The sequence below is a fragment of the Haliotis cracherodii genome, unplaced genomic scaffold (genome assembly GCF_022045235.1).
Source record: "Haliotis cracherodii isolate W230 unplaced genomic scaffold, xgHalCrac1.p SCAF_18, whole genome shotgun sequence".
Classification (NCBI taxonomy): domain Eukaryota; kingdom Metazoa; phylum Mollusca; class Gastropoda; order Lepetellida; family Haliotidae; genus Haliotis; species Haliotis cracherodii.
In genome coordinates this window covers 28,179,911-28,199,931 of record NW_027266273.1, presented here as the reverse complement: position 1 = coordinate 28,199,931, position 20,021 = coordinate 28,179,911, and the positions used below count along the sequence as shown (strand labels likewise).

The following is a 20,021-nucleotide window of genomic DNA, read 5'->3' as shown; positions in this document are numbered from 1 at the left end:
CATGTATACAATAACAACACATGTATGCAATAACAACATGTGTATGCAATAACAACATGTGTATGCAATAACAACACATGCATGCAATAACAACACATGTATGCAAAAACAACACATGTATACAATAACAACACATGCATGCAATAACAACACATGTATGCAATAACAACGTGTATGCAATAACAACATGTGTATACAATAACCATGACATTTTCTACATCAATGGTTTTGAAATGTCCACAAAGAGTTGTTCACCATGGCTGAGTTGCCTGGTTACATTTCACCTACTGTGTGCACACCTTGTGCTGAACCAGGAAGTCAAAGGCTGGAATCACCAACATAATAAAATACTTTCCAGGTATAATTCCTTTCTCCACACTTCATGTTTGGGGTTGGCCAAAATAACCCCCCCCCCCAAAAAGACCTGCCCAGATACAACTGGCTTAAAGAGTGTGGGTTCAATGTACAGCAGGCTTGAATGTTCATCATTCAGGGGAAGATTGTATTTGATGGTAAGCATCTAAGTCAATTAGATGTTTATATTATTGTTGAAAGCATGTCACCCAAATGTTACACATTTGTTATGAACCACTCAGAGAAGTTAAAGAACTCCCAAATCTTTCATATTACTATAGTTAATCTGTCATCTAATGGCAAGACAGATTGAATATTAGTAATATAAAAAAATTGGATATTCTATCATGATATAACATTTATACTAAGTTTTCATATACTAAATAGATCCACAGCAAGTGCTTTTATAAGTTTTCATGGTGTAACAATATACAAAAATTCATATCATTATAGAATAGCAAGTAATACATATTAATCAATGTAAAATGCAGATATAAATATCAGTAGTTTCAGTTATAGTTTTTTATAGAGTTGCTAGCCTAAGGTAACGAGAACACTTCTCCCAGACACTATTCAATAAGACAAAAGATAAGTCTACATAGTTTTATAGATTGCCTTGAACTATTTTATTGAAGTAAACCTGTCATTACCTATAGTAGAATAACATTCTATGAACAGGATTAAGTATTCCCCTCTGTCTTGCCAGTCATTAACCATAGGGCACACCTCATTGTGTATCAACCAATCATATTCCTTTTTATTGTTCTAATGTTTGTTAAATACATACAGAAGCAAGATGTTAAGCAGAAGGGGTTTGTCGCTCATACCCGTGAAGCTGACCTCTCTCCCACAGCCCAGAGGGTTGTACTGACACTCTGCGGCATCCACAGCTATAGTTGAGATATTGTTCATTGTTCATGTTTCTTGTTAATAAAATTGCAATTAGTCTCCTGTGACTCCGTCTCTCTGCTGACTTAATTCCCCCAAGAAAACCAGCCTGCCATTTGGAAGGTTTTGTGACTCAGAACAGAACCGTAATAATTCTCTAATTCTGTTGAGTAGTTGTGTTTCCAGGTTTACTACCAGATCTGAATACGCTGGGTACAACAAGGTTATACAATTCTTCACCTACAATTCTTCACCTACAATTCTTCACCTACAATTCTTCACCTCATATATGGTGCAGCACTTGAGGTAAGCTCAACCTGGGGAACTTGTGACAAGAGTCTGTGAAAGTGTCCACACTTATATACTTTCCTTATACAACTAGTCACAGACACATAAACATCTGAAATATTAACACAGGGATTAGCAGGAAAGGGATTTCATTGGTTGCTTTCCATAAATCAGGGAGATTACACTCATGAAGTGCTGAGATGGTGCTTTGGCCCTGCATTTATGAATCTTGTTAGGAATTTTATCACAGCTGGGAGATTGATGGATAAAAAAAAATTCTCTGCTACTTCTGAAGTTGGCATATTTGTGTTATATTTGTGTTTAATTTGTGTTATATTTGTGTTATTTGTGTTTAATTTGCATTATATTTGTGTTATATTTGTGTCATATTTGTGTTTTTTGCGTTTTATGGCTTTAGTTACATGAATTCATCTTATTGGCAGTGTTGTAATTCTGGCTTTGATTGCAACAAATCACTCACAGGCAACTTCCCCACATCATCTACAAACGCACCAGGACAACTGACAATATCAGGCTTCATCACAGATTCAATGTCAGCACAGGAATGAAACAAGTCCTACTCTGAGACTAGTCAGTCAAAATAGGAAACATCAAATTAAATATTGTTTTAGGAAATGACAAGTGAAGAGTTACCTCCTTCCCCTTTTGACATACTCAAGGTTTTCCATCACTGAAATAAGTACAAAGACTATTGGCAAAACAATAGCAGACTTGACGGCAAATAAACAGACTCAGCAGAAAGAAACCAGACTCGGAAGAAGGTAAACAGACATGGCACAATGAAAACAGACTTGGTGGAAAGTAAACAGATCTGATGAAAGTAAACAGATGGTAGAAAGAACAAGTCTTGGTAACTAGCTTGTGTTACTTGTGAAATCTGAAAGTCAGCACATCTTGGTGCCCCAGAGCACCTGGTTAGTACAGAGATTGTACGACTGCTTCAAGCACAGCTGATCTTAGCACTTGGCAGTGATACCTGGCTGCAAAGTGGTTTAAAGGGGACTTGGCTTAGACAAATTGACAGTGTATATATACTTTACCGATACTGATTACCAAAATTCAACAGAGACAATGTCACTATGTCACCTAGTTATTAGTGCCACGATCTGGACCATGAACACGGGCGTCAGGCCTCTCCAAACAGCCAGAAGGAGAAAGTATGGTTTTACTCCGCTTTTAGCAATATTCCAGCAATATCACGGCGGGGGACACCAGAAATGGGCTTCACACATTGTACCCATGTGGGGAATTGATCCTGGGTCTTTGTCGTGACGAGCAAACACTTAAACCACTAGGCTACCCCACCGCCCCTGAACAGCCAGAAGCATTTGACTGGTGATACTCAAATGATGTAGTAATGATGACATTATTGGTTTTTGATTGTAATGAACTGCTCCAAAAGTATCAGTAACTATACCCATATTGGTACATATTTATTTACAAAGGTAATATAGGATAAAGAAGTGGCTATAATTAAACAGGAAGTGTTTTTGTTGTTAATGTCTTCCATAATCACAGACTTGACCTATCTATGTAATGAACATTTTGTTTTCAAATCAGAAACTAAACATTCTTGTGTAAAACAAGGTTTGCTGGCGACAGATCCACTGCAAAACCCAGGTCATAATCAATGGGAATGTTTGACAAAAATAGAGAAGAAATGTAAAAAGGTTTCCTGATCATTACCAGAAGAGAAATCAGGCTACAAGTGAACAAATATAGATTTAAGTGTGATTAGCAATATTTTTCAAAGCAGATTTCCCATTTTCGAGCTGTCCTTGACTACAGAAGGAAATTACTGGTAGAGACAGTTTGATTACATTTTAACTGTTCTGTTCAATCACTCTGATTGGTTCTCTAAGTTCTGCTCTGCAAGCTTCAATTGCCTAAAGCATTCAATCAAACATTTCGCAAGCGGTTTCCTTCAAGATGCATGCTAGTGTCTAGGAATGGCTATTGTGATCCTTTGTGGTCAAGTCGTGCACAGTCCCTCAATGGTGGGAACATTATGTCGTTAATCTACGTATCTGCATCACAACCACTCAGCGAGAAGGTAACCTGACGCAATGCTAGGAACCATGTCCCAGACATGACACCCCCATTTGGTTAATGGCACACATGCAAAAAAGTGTTGCCACAAATTGCTGCAAGATTGCTGATGTGTGTAAAACAATATTCAATCGCTCTTTTACTCCGGCAATAAAATGAGCAAGTTCTTTATGCAGAGACATCATGGAGGCAATTGAGTGTACACGCCCACTACACGCCATCTCTTCCGTCAGCTCTCCCTACACATAATTAGTGTTGATAGTTGTTGCATGCAGAACTCATATGAAGTCTGATGAAGACACTTTCCAGTTTGAAGAAGATGAGGTAAAATGGGTTTTAACGTCACGTCCAAGATTATTGCACTTACATAGCAACATGCATGCATATGTGTGTGTGTGGCTGCTCGTACTAGTCCAGACCAATGCCAATTTTATAGTGCTAGCTTGCCGAGATACCATGCTGCAGCATGCTGGCTTTGAGCCGACCAGTCCTTGTTTTAGCCCCTCTATGCCGAGTGCAAGACTGGGTAACTTGAAGTACCATCTTTTAACATCTTTTGGTATGACGCTCTCCGGGCAGACGCTCTACCACTAGACCACGGAAGCACTCCCAGCTGGGGGTAACAGGTGGCCCAGTGGTCTAACCAGCTGCCAGTATGCCAAGTTGTCCATTTGGTGTACCAGTAACCTAGGATCGGGGTGCAAGTACTAGGTGCTTGTGGGTTTCACATCAAAGACCTACATCACTCCTTCCACATCGAACTGACACAACGTGATAAAAAGATTGTTTAAAGTGGCATAAAACCAAAGTTACTCACTCAAATTGTGTTCCTAAGCTGCTGAGTTTTTGCTTGTTGTAGACTCCAGATTTGTCTGTCAATATCACTGTATCACCCATCCATTCACCCACCCGAAACCCACTCACTCACTCAACCATCCACTCAACCACCATCCCACTCACCCACCCACTCACTCAACCACCCAATCAACCATCCAATCAACCACCCAATCATCCACTCACTCACTCACTCTCTGTGAAAGTGACATAGATACGAAAGCTCCAAAATGCTGACATTTGTATTCAGATTATAGAATATTCTATCCACCAGGAGGTGTAGCCATTCCCACCCACTACCTCCATCCGACCAACACTTGCTGGCAAACACCGACATCATCCAAGCTCATCAATGTTCCTAAAAGTTCCATTGTCCTTATAACACATATCTCACAGTGAGGAAAGTCCACAGCTCCACTTAACGTTCAGCCACACATTTGTTAAGTGCCTTTTAATGCAGCAATCAAGCACAGCAGATAACACTGGGCATCACCACAGCATACAAATTGTTCATTACAAAGCAATAAATGAGCTATTTGTCCTTTAGAATTGAATGAAATAGATATTTTCATCTAATAAGCATGTAAAGCCTGGATGATTTCACTAAAATGCTGCTAATGCATAATTAACCCAAATTCCAACTACAGCCTTGCATGTGGTGAAGTAGCCACAGATCTGACACAGGATAGGAAGCTGGGCGTATTGTACAAGAAGACAGACTTAAATGTATTGACGATGGAAGATTGATCAAAATATGGATTTTGAGCAAATTATTATATTGTTTAAATAATTGCTGAAATAATGTCTTGCTGTCAAAACAAATCAATTACTTGTTCCTCCGAACACTTCCTTCCTTGTTGTAATCAGCTGGTATTCCATCAGCTGATGAGGCATTTCAGTAAAACACTGCCATCATCTTAATGATACCGTTGTGTTGTAGAGAACAATGTAGCATTCAACAGCATAAGGAGGATTATTGAAAATCAGCATATGTTTCCATGGAAACAACAAAAACAACCCAAATATCATCAATCTCAATCCATTAATCAGCTCTTGTTTCTATGGAAATAACTTATTTCTCCTAAACTAAAATATTTATGCATACAATCAGCTATTAGACATGTGGAGTATCTATAGACATATTGGGTTTGACATTATGTCAAATTGCAATTTCATTACAATCTGATCTGTTACATCAACACACAGTCTGTGAAGAGCTGAGGACAACCCGGGGAGCATGAACATTCTAGTCAGACAATCCAAGTCAAGGTGTCCAAATTCTCAGTAAAAGTGAAGGAAGCATCCAGTCAAGCATATCTGATTTCTGCATCTTTTCTTTTGCTCATGTAGCCAAGGATGGTTATTTAACATCCAGCCACTGATCTGCTAGATAAAACATGAGGCAGACCTGGAGGATCCTTACGGTTTACTGCTTGACTCAGATGAAGGGAGGAAGGCTGGAAATCACAAACCTCCCTCCGTAAGAGGTCATGCAGAATTCTAATACCGTAAACTACGCTTACAATGAACTCAAAGGGAGCAATAATTTCAGTTTGCAATAACCGTAGTTGGTTATAAGCATATATACAGCATATATACAACCAATAGCCGGGACTAAAAAATAAGATCGTTATATTGGTCAGTTTGTTATAAGCATGTTCGTTATAAATGTAGTTTATTGTACTTAACACAAAATAGTTTCGGCCAAAAGGAAATCTTTAAAATGTATATGGGGTAGCACATGGTTGTAGCACATGGTTGTAGCACATGGTTGTAGCACATGGTTGTAGCACATGGCTGTAGCACATGGTTGTAGCACATGGCTGTAGCACATGGTTAAAGACCATGTGCTTTTCCATGTAACAAAAATGTGTGAACTTGCAAATCTTTAGCTGAAATAAATTAGATAATATTGTAAGATATATTTTTTCTTTAATGATATCTGTGCTACCCTCTCTGTAAGTATATTTGTTTCTAGAACAGTATGGAAAAAGGTTAGAATGTTGGAATGTTTATCTCCTCGCAAGAAGAGGCCTTCCTCCATAAAAGTTTCTTTATGTGGATCACTCAGAGTTAGGGCAACCACCTGGCTACACTCAGAGTTAGGTGCTACAAAATGCCCCCAATAGTAGTACACACACCCACACAATGCCCCCAGTAGTGGTACACACACCCACACAATGCCCCAATAGTGGTACACACACCTACACAATGCCCCCAGTAGTGGTACACACACCTACACAATGCCCCCAGTAGTGGTACACACACCTACACAATGCCCCCAGTAGTGGTACACACACCCACACAATGCCCCCAATAGTGGTACACACACCTACAAAATGCCCCCAATAGTGGTACACACACCTACAAAATGCCCCAATAGTGGTAGACACACCCACACTATGCCCCCAATAGTGGTACACACACCTATACAATGCCCCCAGTAGTAGTACACACACCCACACAATGCCCCCAGTAGTAGTACACACACCCACACAATGCCCCCAATAGTGGTACACACACCCACACAATGCCCCCAGTAGTAGTACACACACCTATAAAATGCCCCCAGTAGTAGTACACACACCTACAAAATGCCCCCAATAGTGGTACACACACCTACAAAATGCCCCCAATAGTGCTACACACACCCACATAATGCCCCCAGTTGTAGTACACACACCTACAAAATGCCCCCAGTAGTAGTACACACACCTACAAAATGCCCCCAATAGTGGTACACACACCTACAAAATGCCCCCAATAGTGCTACACACACCTACACAATGCCCCCAGTTGTAGTACACACACCTATAAAATGCCCCCAATAGTGCTACACACACCCACACAATGCCCCAATAGTGGTACACACACCTACAAAATGCCCCCAAAAGTGCTACACACACCCACACAATGCCCCAATAGTGGTACACACACCCACACAATGCCCCCAATAGTGGTACACACACCCACACAATGCCCCCAAAAGTGGTACACACACCCACACAATGCTCCAATAGTGGTACACACACCCACACAATGCTCCAATAGTGGTACACACACCTTCACAATGCCCCCAGTAGTAGTACACACACCTACAAAATGCCCCCAATAGTGGTACACACACCTACAAAATGCCCCCAATAGTGCTACACACACCTACACAATGCCCCCAGTTGTAGTACACACACCTACAAAATTCCCCCAATAGTGGTACACACACCTACAAAATGCCCCCAATAGTGGTACACACATCTACACAATGCCCCCAATAGTGCTACACACACCCACACAATGCCCCAATAGTGGTACACACACCTACAAAATGCCCCCAAAAGTGCTACACACACCTACACAATGCCCCAATAGTGGTACACACACCCACACAATGCCCCCAATAGTGGTACACACACCCACACAATGCCCCCAAAAGTGGTACACACACCCACACAATGCCCCAATAGTGGTACACACACCCACACAATGCTCCAATAGTGGTACACACACCTTCACAATGCCCCCTATAGTGGTACACACACCCACACAATGCTCCAATAGTGGTACACACACCTACACAATGCTCCAATAGTGGTACACACACCTACACAATGCCCCAATAGTGGTACACACACCTACACAATGCTCCAATAGTGGTACACACACCTACACAATGCTCCAATAGTGGTACACACACCTACACAATGCCCCAATAGTGGTACACACACCCACACAATGCCCCAATAGTGGTACACACACCTACACAATGCCCCAATAGTGGTACACACACCCACACAATGCCCCAATAGTGGTACACACACCTATACAATGCCCCCAGTAGTAGTACACACACCTACACAATGCCCCAATAGTTCCCCCAAGTCTGTACAGAACCTCCAATGGCACAGAAACAATGCATCCCTGCCCTCACTGGGATTGCAGCTCCTTGTTAAATCAGTAGACATCACAGAGGCAGTACTTGGATCTCAGATAACTCCGGTTGTGCTAGTCATCTGTTTACTCAGCTGATCAGTCTCCTCAAGCTCCCATGGGTCCACCACTGAAATGAGCCTCCAATCATTAGCTGGGATTTGCTTATGCCATGAAAAGAGAATTGTAACTGCATAGCTGACCTGATGAGACCAGCACACATCTGGTGAAGCTCAATGGATACCTTGAATATAGTTGAGACCGCCTCCGTGGTCTCGTGGGAGAATGTCCGCCCTGAGAGCAGAATGTCCAGGGCTCTATCCCCGTCCATGTCATACCAACAAATGTTAAAACATGGTGCTCGGCATTAAGGACTGGTCGACTGGAGTGGGGTATGTATGTCAAACTGCGGCATGGTATCTCAGTGAGCTAGCACTATACAATCAGCATTTCTTACTAGTACAAGCAGATACACACATGCATATCGCGATATAAGTGCAATAATCTTAAACGCGATGATAAAATTTATTTCAACTCACCCAACGTAGTTGACTGTCAATTGGTCTGATGGCTGCTTTAAAACAGTATTTCAGTTACATCAACATCATCTGCTTCTTGGGAGAGGAAAGTCAAGGTGGGGAAACTCACAGATGCCTTGAAATTTACATGCGTTGGTTTAGTTCTTACATCTACCCATGGTAACCATGGTAACAATTGGGAAATGAACCTGGAATTCAAACCCACTTCAAACTTGTGATCTGGGCAGCCAAGGGACACAACTCTTTTCAATAAGTTACAGTACTGGTTTGTACACTGCAGACATTAAAATCTGACTGTGAAACTGGCAACAAATCTGACTGTGACACTGGCAACAAATCTGACTGACAATATCGACAACAAATCTTACTGACAACATCGACAACAAATCTGACTGAAATCGACAACAAATCTGAGTGACAACATCGACAACAAATCATACTGTCACATCAACAACTAATCTGACTGACATCGACAACTAATCTGACTGACATCGACAACAAATCTGGCTTACAAAATCGACAACAAATCTGACTGTCACATCGACAACTAATCTGAGTGACAACATCGACAACAAATCTGGCTGACAACATCGACAACAAATCTGGCTGTGACAATAACAAAACTGATCGCAGTTCAAAGTCTAAACCACAAAAATTGAACCACTGGCTAGTTGTAGAGTCAGAAATAACTCCTCAAAGACATAAAAACAATGAAATATCAATCTTAGTGTCTTAAGAAATCGTAATCCCATGATAGTGTTAACCATCCATGTAAAATGGAAATGCATTTGTGTTGATGGGTTTGGTTGAGAACTTCAAATTGTTTTACTTTTTTTCTGTCAAATCCTCAGTGACATGCCCATTTGACGTCAATCACGATGCTAAGAACAAATTCTAAATTTCTAATATCATTCCAACAACGCATCAACTCCCTTGGCCTTTCAGTTTCAGAAAATATTTTCAACAATTTGTTCATGAAAAAACATAACCCTTTGAATTGTAACTTAGATTATTCCTTTCCTTTGACTCTGTGATACACACCAAAGAAAAACAGAACATGTGATGTTTCCTGACAGAAAATCTTTTTCGGTAAATAAGGACAACAATCATGACGTGGTATTCATAAACTTGGTGGACATTTCATGTATTTATGACAAAATCGGTACATGACCTCGGCATGGCGCTGCAGGAGTTGCTGGTCAGGTGTTGCTAAAACTGACCATGATGACCCCAACATGACTTCCTGTGACAAGAACGTCAACAGTGCGCAGTGTGCACAGCCCGCAACATGCCTGGATAAACGCCTCACCCCACTGCCTCCTGCCTCCCAACCCCCCCCCCCCCCCCCCCCCCCCCACCATGACAGGGCTGTACTGGTTGGCTTTGCCATTCCTAGTGCCAGTTTCTGGCTGCTGATGGTCCAGATTCTGTTCTGTATCTTGCAACATGCTGGGATTAACGCCTCCCGCCTCCAGTAATATATGGTTGCATTCCTGGAAGTCTTTGCCATTCTCAGTGCCAGGTCCTGAAGATTGGCTACTGATGGTCAAGCTTCTGTATCTTGTGCCCCATGCCAGTCTGACAGCTGCTGACATCCCACCAATGGGTTGTCCTCCATGTCCTCAAGTTCCAGCCATGTCTCGCCAAACAACACATCAAAGTGTTCCAGCGACAACAAACTGACGGCATTTGAAATGTGACCCCACCTTGACCTCAAAGTTGCTGTTTTGAGTCGATTTCTCCGATGCCCAGGATAACAGCTGTCTGAGGGGCATCCAGTTCTCCTTCAAACAGATGCTTCTCACAAATGGTTGGCACCTAACCATGTAAAACAGGACACCATCCTTGTGTATGTTTAAGTCACATGAGGCAGTCCATACCTCACATAGTCCTTTACTTCACAAGTTTCTGGGTTTTTGTGCCAAACTGCTTATTAGTGAAAGGTTTGTTACCAAACTGATGACCTTCCACCCATGAAGATCCGGGTAAGAATTGTTCTTACCTATTCTTGTCAAAAAAGATTACTAACGATCAGGTGGTCAGGCTCGCTGACTTGGTTGATTCATGTCATCGTATCCCAATTGTGTGGATGGATGCTCATGATATCAATCACTGGATTGTCTAGTCTAGACTCAATTATTTACAGAAGGCTGTCATATAGCTGGAATATAGCAGAGTGCAGTATTAAACAACAAACAAACAAACAGCTTTCTAGCACCTTTTTATCTGAGTCATGTTGAACAAGAGTTAAAACAACATTTCAGAATGGTTTCAAACTGTGCTTGGATAGTGTTACTAGTGCCACTAGTAAGGAGAGTGCCTGTGTCACATCAAACGTGGAGTAATACATGTAGTGAGTGAGTTGGTTTAACATTGCTTTGAACAGTATTCCAAATCACTGAGCATCAGCTTAGTGTGGGAGGAAAGCCTGCTCAGCCAATTGCTGCATCTTGGACGACTGGGCCACCTGTGTTCCCTGCAATACATGTAGACCTGAAACTACTGTGAGACTTCCATAGCCTGTAGACCTGAAACTACTGTGAGACTTCCCATGTCTGTAGACCTGAAACTACTGTTAGACTTCCCATGCCTGTAGACCTGAAACTAATGTGAGACTTCCCATGCCTGTAGACCTGAAACTACTGTGAGACTTCCCAAGTCTGTAGACCTGAAACTACTGTGAGACTTCCCATGCCTGTAGACCTGAAACTACTGTTAGACTTCCCATGCCTGTAGACCTGAAACTACTGTGAGACTTCCCATGCCTGTAGACCTGAAACTACTGTGAGACTTCCCAAGTCTGTAGACCTGAAACTACTGTTAGACTTCCCATGCCTGTAGACCTGAAACTACTGTGAGACTTCCCAAGTCTGTAGACATGAAACTATTGTTAGACTTCCCATGCCTGTAGACCTGAAACTATTGTTAGACTTCCCAAGTCTGTAGACCTGAAACTACTGTTAGACTTCCCATGCCTGTAGACCTGAAACTAATGTGAGACTTCCCATGCCTGTAGACCTGAAACTACTGTGAGACTTCACAAGCATGGGCTATTTCTAACTCTAAAGACTATTTATGTGATACAAACATTGTACTTTCAAAAAAATTGTTTCCATTTTAGGAGTCATCAGGTCAGAAAAGAAATTATTCTAAAACAAACTGTGTAAAAGGTATTTGAAAACAAGAATCAAACATGTTGTCCACATCCCCCGGGGAAAGGAACGGATCCCCACGTGAGCAAGCGGCACTCCTCAAGTAAAAAATTGGCTTAAAGACATGTTAAGCATGAACAGAGAGCTTGAACAGCCAACTTGCTTCACAGAGAAAACAAAAGTATGACATGGCACATGCAAAACAAGGCCAATCAGACTCACTTGAGTTAAGGTCAGATTGGCGTGATATCTTGGAGCGATGGGACATACATTCCACACATTCATTTCATAGTTGTCTACAACAGAGCTAAACTATTGATAAGTTTGATAGCAATAGACTTTGAAAATCGTTAGTTTATCTTGTCACATTTACGTTTCTTCATCTTTTAAGGAAGAGTCACATATAGTTCCCTTCATCAATTCAAGAGATTCACATTTAGTTAACGACATACCAGAGTAAGGAGTGAGTAAGTTGGGTTTGACACCACTTTTAAAATTATTCCAGTTATATCATGGTGTGTCAGCTTAATGTGGGAAGAAAGCCCGAAGTGATGCAAGTCTTCGATGCTTACAACCTTAGTGAAACCCACGAGCACAGGTATGGTGCTGACAAACCTAGAAAAATAATCGGGGCGAACTGGGATTCGAACCCACAATCATAGGTTTCTGGCGTGCCCAAGGGACATAACTCTGCACAGCAAATCGCGGCACCTTAGACGACTGGGCCACCAGTGTCCCCCTTTTAGTTAATTGTTTATATTCCACTGTGAACTAAATACAGTTATAAATATTGAGCAACACTTTGATGTGGATCTCCTGATCTTAATGGTTGGCCTTCCAGCAGCTTCATCAAGCTGCACAAATACTGTTAGATGTTGGCCAGATTGTGAATCTCATCTTTCAGCCTGCCATGGAGCAACTTGCAATCTGTGAGCATCTAGCAATCGGTTATTTAGAGGATAGACACCAGTCACACGAAGCACACATTTAATCACACAAGTGTCACAGCCAGACATATCCGAACTCACTTGGCAGCCACGCCATACTAAATCTGTCCTCCACAAGTGGAAACTATTTCAAATCCTTACTTATGCCACATAGGCTTCAGCTTAATCTTCTGGGAAACAAACGTGATGAGATTTGGTGGTACATTCTGCTGCCTAAGTGTTGTTCACGGAGTTGTTCTGCAGGCTATTAGGGGTTAATGCCCTGTAAGTCATAAGTCCCAGCTGATCCAGACCATGTTGCTGATGTTGCTGATGTTGCTGGATGATGACACTCAGATAGGCATCCAAATAGCTTGCACTCAATGAATTAACTTGGTTGAGAATCTGACTGCATAGTTCAACCACCGGAATTTTCACAATAGATAGCGATGCTGTTCTTAGCCCTTTTAACACTTCATGGTTAACTGATTTATCCTAAGCAAGAAAACAGCGTTATTACTATCCCACACCGTGGGGCACATTAGAATTTTGTTTGTTCATATAGTAGAGAATATAAACTAAAGAAAAAGATTCCTATAAAGATAGGCACTAGGGAAGCTTTATTTAATTAAATGTGAAATTACTATACACAGAAGGTCTCTTCTCTGGAAAAAATAATTTAGCCTTGATAAGTATCTCTTAGGTAAGCCATCTTCAGTAGTTTCTGAGAAACCTTGTCCTCATTGCAGACATAATGCACTTTGTAAAATAACATGGATACAGGGCCCAAACTGTGTTTGCTCAAAATCGAAACATGTAGGAAGGGAAGGAACTCTGGAAAAATATAATTTACAGCACAAATTCGACTCCTTCTTGATAAGCATCTCTTAGATAAGCATGCAAACTTTCATTCATAAAACTTCATTAGTTTCTGAGAAAACGTGTCCCCATTGCAGACACTATGCACTAAGTTGCCAAGCACTGAGCAAGGGCCATAACTCTGTCAAAATATGACATACAGCACCAATTTTTTATCCCTGTCTTGACAAGCATCTCTTAGATAAGCATGCAATCTTTTATTCATGTAATTTTAGTAGTTTCTTAGAAAACTTGTCCCCATTTCACACAGTATGCACTATGCTGAAAAGCACGGAGCAAGGGCCACAACTCTGTAAGAAAAGAATTTAAGACACCAATTTTCAAACCCATTTAAGATCATGATGAGTAACATTGGTGTGTAAAATTTTATTTCTCTAACTTGCTTAGTTTTGGGAAAATGTGTCTCCTTTGAGAAGCAGATGAACGGACAGGCAGACAGCTGGATGCACTGTTCCTATATTCCCCACATCACTTCATGGCGGAGATAATAAAAGCTACGTAACCTTTCCAGAATCATAAGAAATGTGATACACAACCATAGGGTTAGTGATGAAGTAATTCTAGTGATACTAAAAGTGTCAACTCTTTGCTGCGCATAATGCTTGATAAAGATTCTGGTATCTGCAGGCACTTGGCAACATGGCTGTAAAACAAGGGGGGCCTAACAATGGCTCTGTGAATGATAATGTCTAAAGAAATGGCTCATCTGCACTATTCTACCTCCACATCAAGACACACATTGACGACTATTACTGTCACTACTAACTGACACTAGCTGTCTAAGGACTGACATATGGCTCAATGTACTTCAAATTATCCGAATCAATAAATCCACGCTTAATTGTCACTAATAGCTGTCACACAACACAGGGTGAGTGAGTGGTTGAGTGGTTGAGTGAGTGGTTGAGTGAGTGGTTGAGTGGTTGAGTGAGTGGTTGAGTGGTTGAGTGAGTGAGTGGTTGAGTGAGTGGTTGAGTGAGAGTGGTTGAGTGAGTGAGTGAGTGAGTGAGTGTTACCAGAACTTGAATAAGCTTCCCATCAGTTTATTGTGGGGGACATTGTGTAGTGAGTGAGTGAGTGAGTGGTTAATGTTACCAGAACTTGAATGAGCTTTCCATCAGTTTATTGTGGGGTTTATTGAAGGACACCCATTCGTGAAACCAGACAAACAACCTGATTCAGAGCCATGCAAAATATAAATAATATTTGTGACTTTGAGTCTTTTAGGAGGGCATGAAAAATGTATTTTGACAGGTTGCAAAGAATAAAATCGTGGAACCATCATTTTTTTAGCCAAGCCTGCATATTTATGCTGGATTCCAGCAACTGCAGGAAGGGAATGTTTCCCTGTACACTGCAAATTCACACCAAAACATGGAATCAATATGCATGTGTGACATCTGTTTGTGGCAGTATCAGGCCACTGCGCTGTTCTGCATGAATGAACACACAGATTCAGACATAACAATACCAACTCCTACCTGACAAACGACACAACAGCCGAGTACTTGCACAAAGATGTCATTTCAACAGACTTGGCTTTGAACACATAAAACTTCACATTCTGCAAACATCTTTAACAACAAACACACTGTGAACAAATTTTTCCGAAGGATCAATTGTCAAAGCTTAAGACTAGAGGACATATCAATGCACATTTGTCAAATATTGTCCGATCTGTACTCTTGAAGACACTCAAGAAAGTTTAGTATACAAGTACTAACTTACCTGGATCGACTGCCACTTTGGTGAGTGGCAAGGTGATCGGCATTCTTGTAGCCCTCTAGTGGAGACAAGTTGAAATTAACACCAAATTCAAGGGGAGACTACCTGCCATCAGCTTGGTCCTGTAAGGAGATAATACATTTGAGTCACAGAGATAACAAGGTATCCGGCAAACCTGACGTGACAAAATCTGACACATACAAAAACATTTAAATCTCCAATAACCGTAGGTGGAGAAGTTCATGATGCATATTGACAAACAAATGTCATGAAACTCCCAAAACATGTATCTGTCGAATCAATATTTATCTAAAACACATTAACATCAGCTGTCGTGGCGACGACGTGGCAGAAACCTGAGTGATTCAGGTCATGCTCGCTGGGACTTGAGCAGTCTGTACACTCGGACAAACATCACTATTAGCAGCTTACACGAGCTTACACCTCCGTGAGCATTTTCCAGTACATTTGCTTAAATAAATACATTTCCGGTTGACTTGCACCATAACGATGTAACCCGTCAGCCAGAGGTCCATCACAATAAACAGTATCAATATGGAGCACACAGCAATGATATCACTGGCTTTTAAGCAAATGGATAAAAAGTGTCCAAATACCAGCTGTCACAGAGTAATACCACTGCCATGGTAATCGCAACGACAAAAACTCTTAGCTGTCCATGGAGACAGGGTCTTAACCAAGCCTGGATAAAAATCGAGGCAATTTCCTCTGGCAAATTACAGGAGTTCGACACTAATGATGCTATTTCTCCATTCTTAAAATCACTCGGGAATACAGCTTTCTGTGCATTACGCACACGATGGAAAATTATTTAGTGTTTCGTTGTCAGCTTTTTCAGAAAATCACATTGATTACTGTCATCAATATCTTAGTCGCCACTGGACCGTGACAGTGAAAATTCCATTAGTTTAGGGACATGTCGGCCGACAGGCTGACTGATCAGAGGAGACCCGGGTTGTAATCCTTGGCAAGTTTTAATTGAAACCAAAATGGGTATTACCATGAATAATTGAACCAAATCTTGGATGAAGCCTTGTTCAGGAGATTTCTGTCTTTATTACCAGGATTCATGCCCACAGAATCAAGTCTACTAACCAGGAATCAGATACTTGTCACGGGTCACATAAATAATTCAATTTTGGCTTGAAGAAAATAGTAAGCGATTTCCTTACATTCCAAAACGTTTTTCACAGGCGACCACGCCAAGCTACAAGACATTATTGCTCATGAAAGCATCTAATCACAGGGACAGATACCAAGGAAAAAGTCTTGAATGTTCAACACAGCAAAATTTCAAATTTACAAAAGTACATTTAGTTGGAATCTAAATAAGAAGGTAATGTCCCACACCTTGGGCACACTACACCGACATCCTAAACAAATCTACCAAGATAGATTAGGCAACTTCGAATTCAAACATGAAAAAAAATTCTGTAAAATAATTAGGTTAGCCATGGAACCACTTTAAGCACAACTTCAACAAAATGAAAATCAGTCAAATTACATGAAACAGAACCATTTTAATTGAAATTAGCTCTCTTCTAAAGAAACTTGTGGTTGACTTCACATGTTTCATATGGCTTGTCTTGAAGTGTCCAGGCTTCCGTAGACAAAGATGAACACATTTATTATTAATGAAGAGAATAATCTCGTGTTCCGTGGTGCGACACAAGCCAAGTAATTATCACAAGCGTCATCTTTTCAATCAAAGCAAGAATGCTTTTCCTCGTCACAGTGCAATTCTTCATGATTGATGAAAATATTTTTTTGAAAATATCAACATTTTGCCAACTTTGGTGACAAAGTTTGTTAACGTTCTTTTGACATTCCTCAATTTTTCAGTAACAGATCTCATTACAACTTGAGTAGCTGCATGAATTACTTTCTGGGATAAAACTTCAGTTCTGAGTAGAAATATTTCTCCTTCAGTTCATATGACTGAATATTGAAATGTAGCAATGCATCTCAATTCCCCATCACAGCAGAGATACACAAGATAGTCCATAGCTGTGAGTGGGTATGGTTTTGCGCCGCGTTTAGCACTATTCCAGCAACATCACGGCTAGGGGACACCTGAAATAGGCTTCACATATTGGACCCATGTGGGGAATCAAACCCTGGCCTTTGGCGTGACAAGCAAATGCCTTAACCATGAGGCTACCCCACCGTCCCTTGACATGTACCACGAGCACGAACCTAAAGTCTGGCTGTGACCGTCTGATGCCATCATAGTGTAGCAATGGCCTGGAGTCATCTCACAGATGACAACCTTACCTTGTCAGCTTGCTGATGGGGTTAACCTATTTGGTCATGTAGACAAGGCATCAGACCTCGGATCAGAAGGTCTGTGGTTTGAATCCCATCACGGGACTCAGACATTTTATAGCCGCTACAACAGCAACTGTAAAGAATGGTCTGTGACCCCCTGGCATCACCATGGTAACTAGTCTATGCCATACTGTGACCCCTGGCATCACCATGGTAACTAGTCTATGGCATACTGTGACCCCTGGCATCACCATGGTAACTAGTCTATGGCATACTGTGACCCCTGGTGTCATCAATGCACATATTGGTGACTGTATGTTATTGTATTTGTATGCTTTTATTTCAGACTTGATTCTCTATTTAATTGGGCGGTCGGGTAGCCTAGTGGTTAAAGCGTTGGCTCGTCACGCCGAAGACCCGGGTTCGATTCCCGACATGGGTACAATGTGTGAAGCCCATTTCTGGTGTCCCCCGCCGTGATATTGCTGGAATATTGCTAAAAGCGGCATAAAACCATACTCACTCACTCTATTTAATTGCTGTGTCCCGACTAAAATATGAAAAACAATGCTTTGGCTTTTAAGCAACAATTGTTTTTAAATAACCATAGATTCTCCCTTCACGTGAGGTCTTTCCCACAAGCTACGCAGAGCCAGAATGTGTCTGCTGATGATTGGGAATGCATATTTTACCTTTCACGACAGACAATTTATTTATTTATTTATCTTTCATTACAGACCTAGGTTCTTGCCCGTCCAACACTCATCAAGTCTCAGTTTTTTTAGGAATTAAATCTTAATGTCAATTTGAAAATCAACATGTTGTGACAAACTTAGATTTTTATAACAATCCCTTGTACTGGTTTCGCCTCTACTTGATCACAAAAAGATTTACTTTTTAACCATTTACAAGAATCAAAGAGAAGCAAGCTCCAGAAAACCAATAACCAAAGATAGTTGATTGAACATTTTGGCCAAGATTGTTACATTATTTGAAATGGACACATTCAAACAAAATAACGTACAAAACAATCGTATCTTATTTGGTTTAAACTTGGCTCAGCCACACTGGAATTCTGTCACATTAATCTGTGAAATGTTTGACCCACTCAAAGAACAGAACATTGTACCCAGGAGCAGTCTGAACCAGTCAGTGACTGGACATTGGAACCAAGGGTTCTTGGCGTCAAGGAGCTCACAATGTTGACAGAATCCAATCAGAGGATAATGGCTAATATGTGACCCATGAAAGCCATTAACTGCATCCTATCTGGAAGGCACTGGAATGTCAGCAACGTCATCACTGGTGACACAGCAAGGGATCAAGAACTATCTTCTCATACCTTCCTTGATAACGTAGCAATGGCATTCTGGTAGTGATTCTATCTTCATTTTCAGATCAAGAACTATCCTAAATCATATATAAACAAGTGCAAAAGTGAGTGTGGCTCAATAATACCCCCGACCCGCCTAGTGTGTCAGTAGTTACAAATTAAATAGCTAGGATAGGGTTAGGGTTTGAAAAATTCATAAAAAATGGAAAATTAATAAAAACATGTTATTTCTTTTGACTGCACCCCTCCATATGACACAGATTATATGTACTAAATTTGAGATGAATCCACAGAAGGATTTAAGAGAAATCGCGCGGACAAAGTTTTCGGACGGACGTTAGGGTTTGAAAAGTTCATAAAAAATGGAAAATTAATAAAAACATGTTTTTTCTTTTGACTGCACCCCTTCATATGACACAGATTATATGTACTAAGTTTGAGATGAATCCACAGAATAGTTTAAGAGAAATCTCACAGACAAAGTTTTTCAGACAGACGTTAGGGTTTGAAAAATTCATAAAAAAATGGAAAAGTAATAAAAACAATATTTTTCTTTTGACTGCACCCCTTTTATTGGGGGTATAATTAGTGGTTGAGAACATGGTCAAGTCTGGACCAAACAAACCAGTGATTGATATCATGGACATCTTCCTGTCATTCCTTAGTTTGGTCAAGAATCTCTATTTATCTCATCAGCAAAAAACAGTGAGCCAGCGACTTTGGTCCAGCCTACAAGTGTTTCACTTACATCACTGAGTGAGCTTAACATGGGAGACAACGTTGCTGGTCGTAGATGACCACTTGGTGAAATCCACAT

At 40.9% G+C, this 20,021-nt stretch overlaps 1 protein-coding gene across 3 annotated transcripts in view; it reads right to left on the bottom strand.

Moving 5' to 3' along the window:
- LOC139465494 (MAGUK p55 subfamily member 7-like) overlaps positions 1-20,021 on the bottom strand; it is a 102,029-nt gene that overhangs the window by 37,370 nt on the left and 44,638 nt on the right. For all 3 annotated transcript variants that reach the window (XM_071247214.1, XM_071247215.1, XM_071247216.1), the window contains exon 2: positions 15,586-15,704. In XM_071247214.1, the coding sequence (XP_071103315.1) occupies positions 15,586-15,628 (43 nt within the window). In that variant the 5' untranslated portion in view covers positions 15,629-15,704. The remainder of the gene's footprint in view (positions 1-15,585; positions 15,705-20,021) is intronic.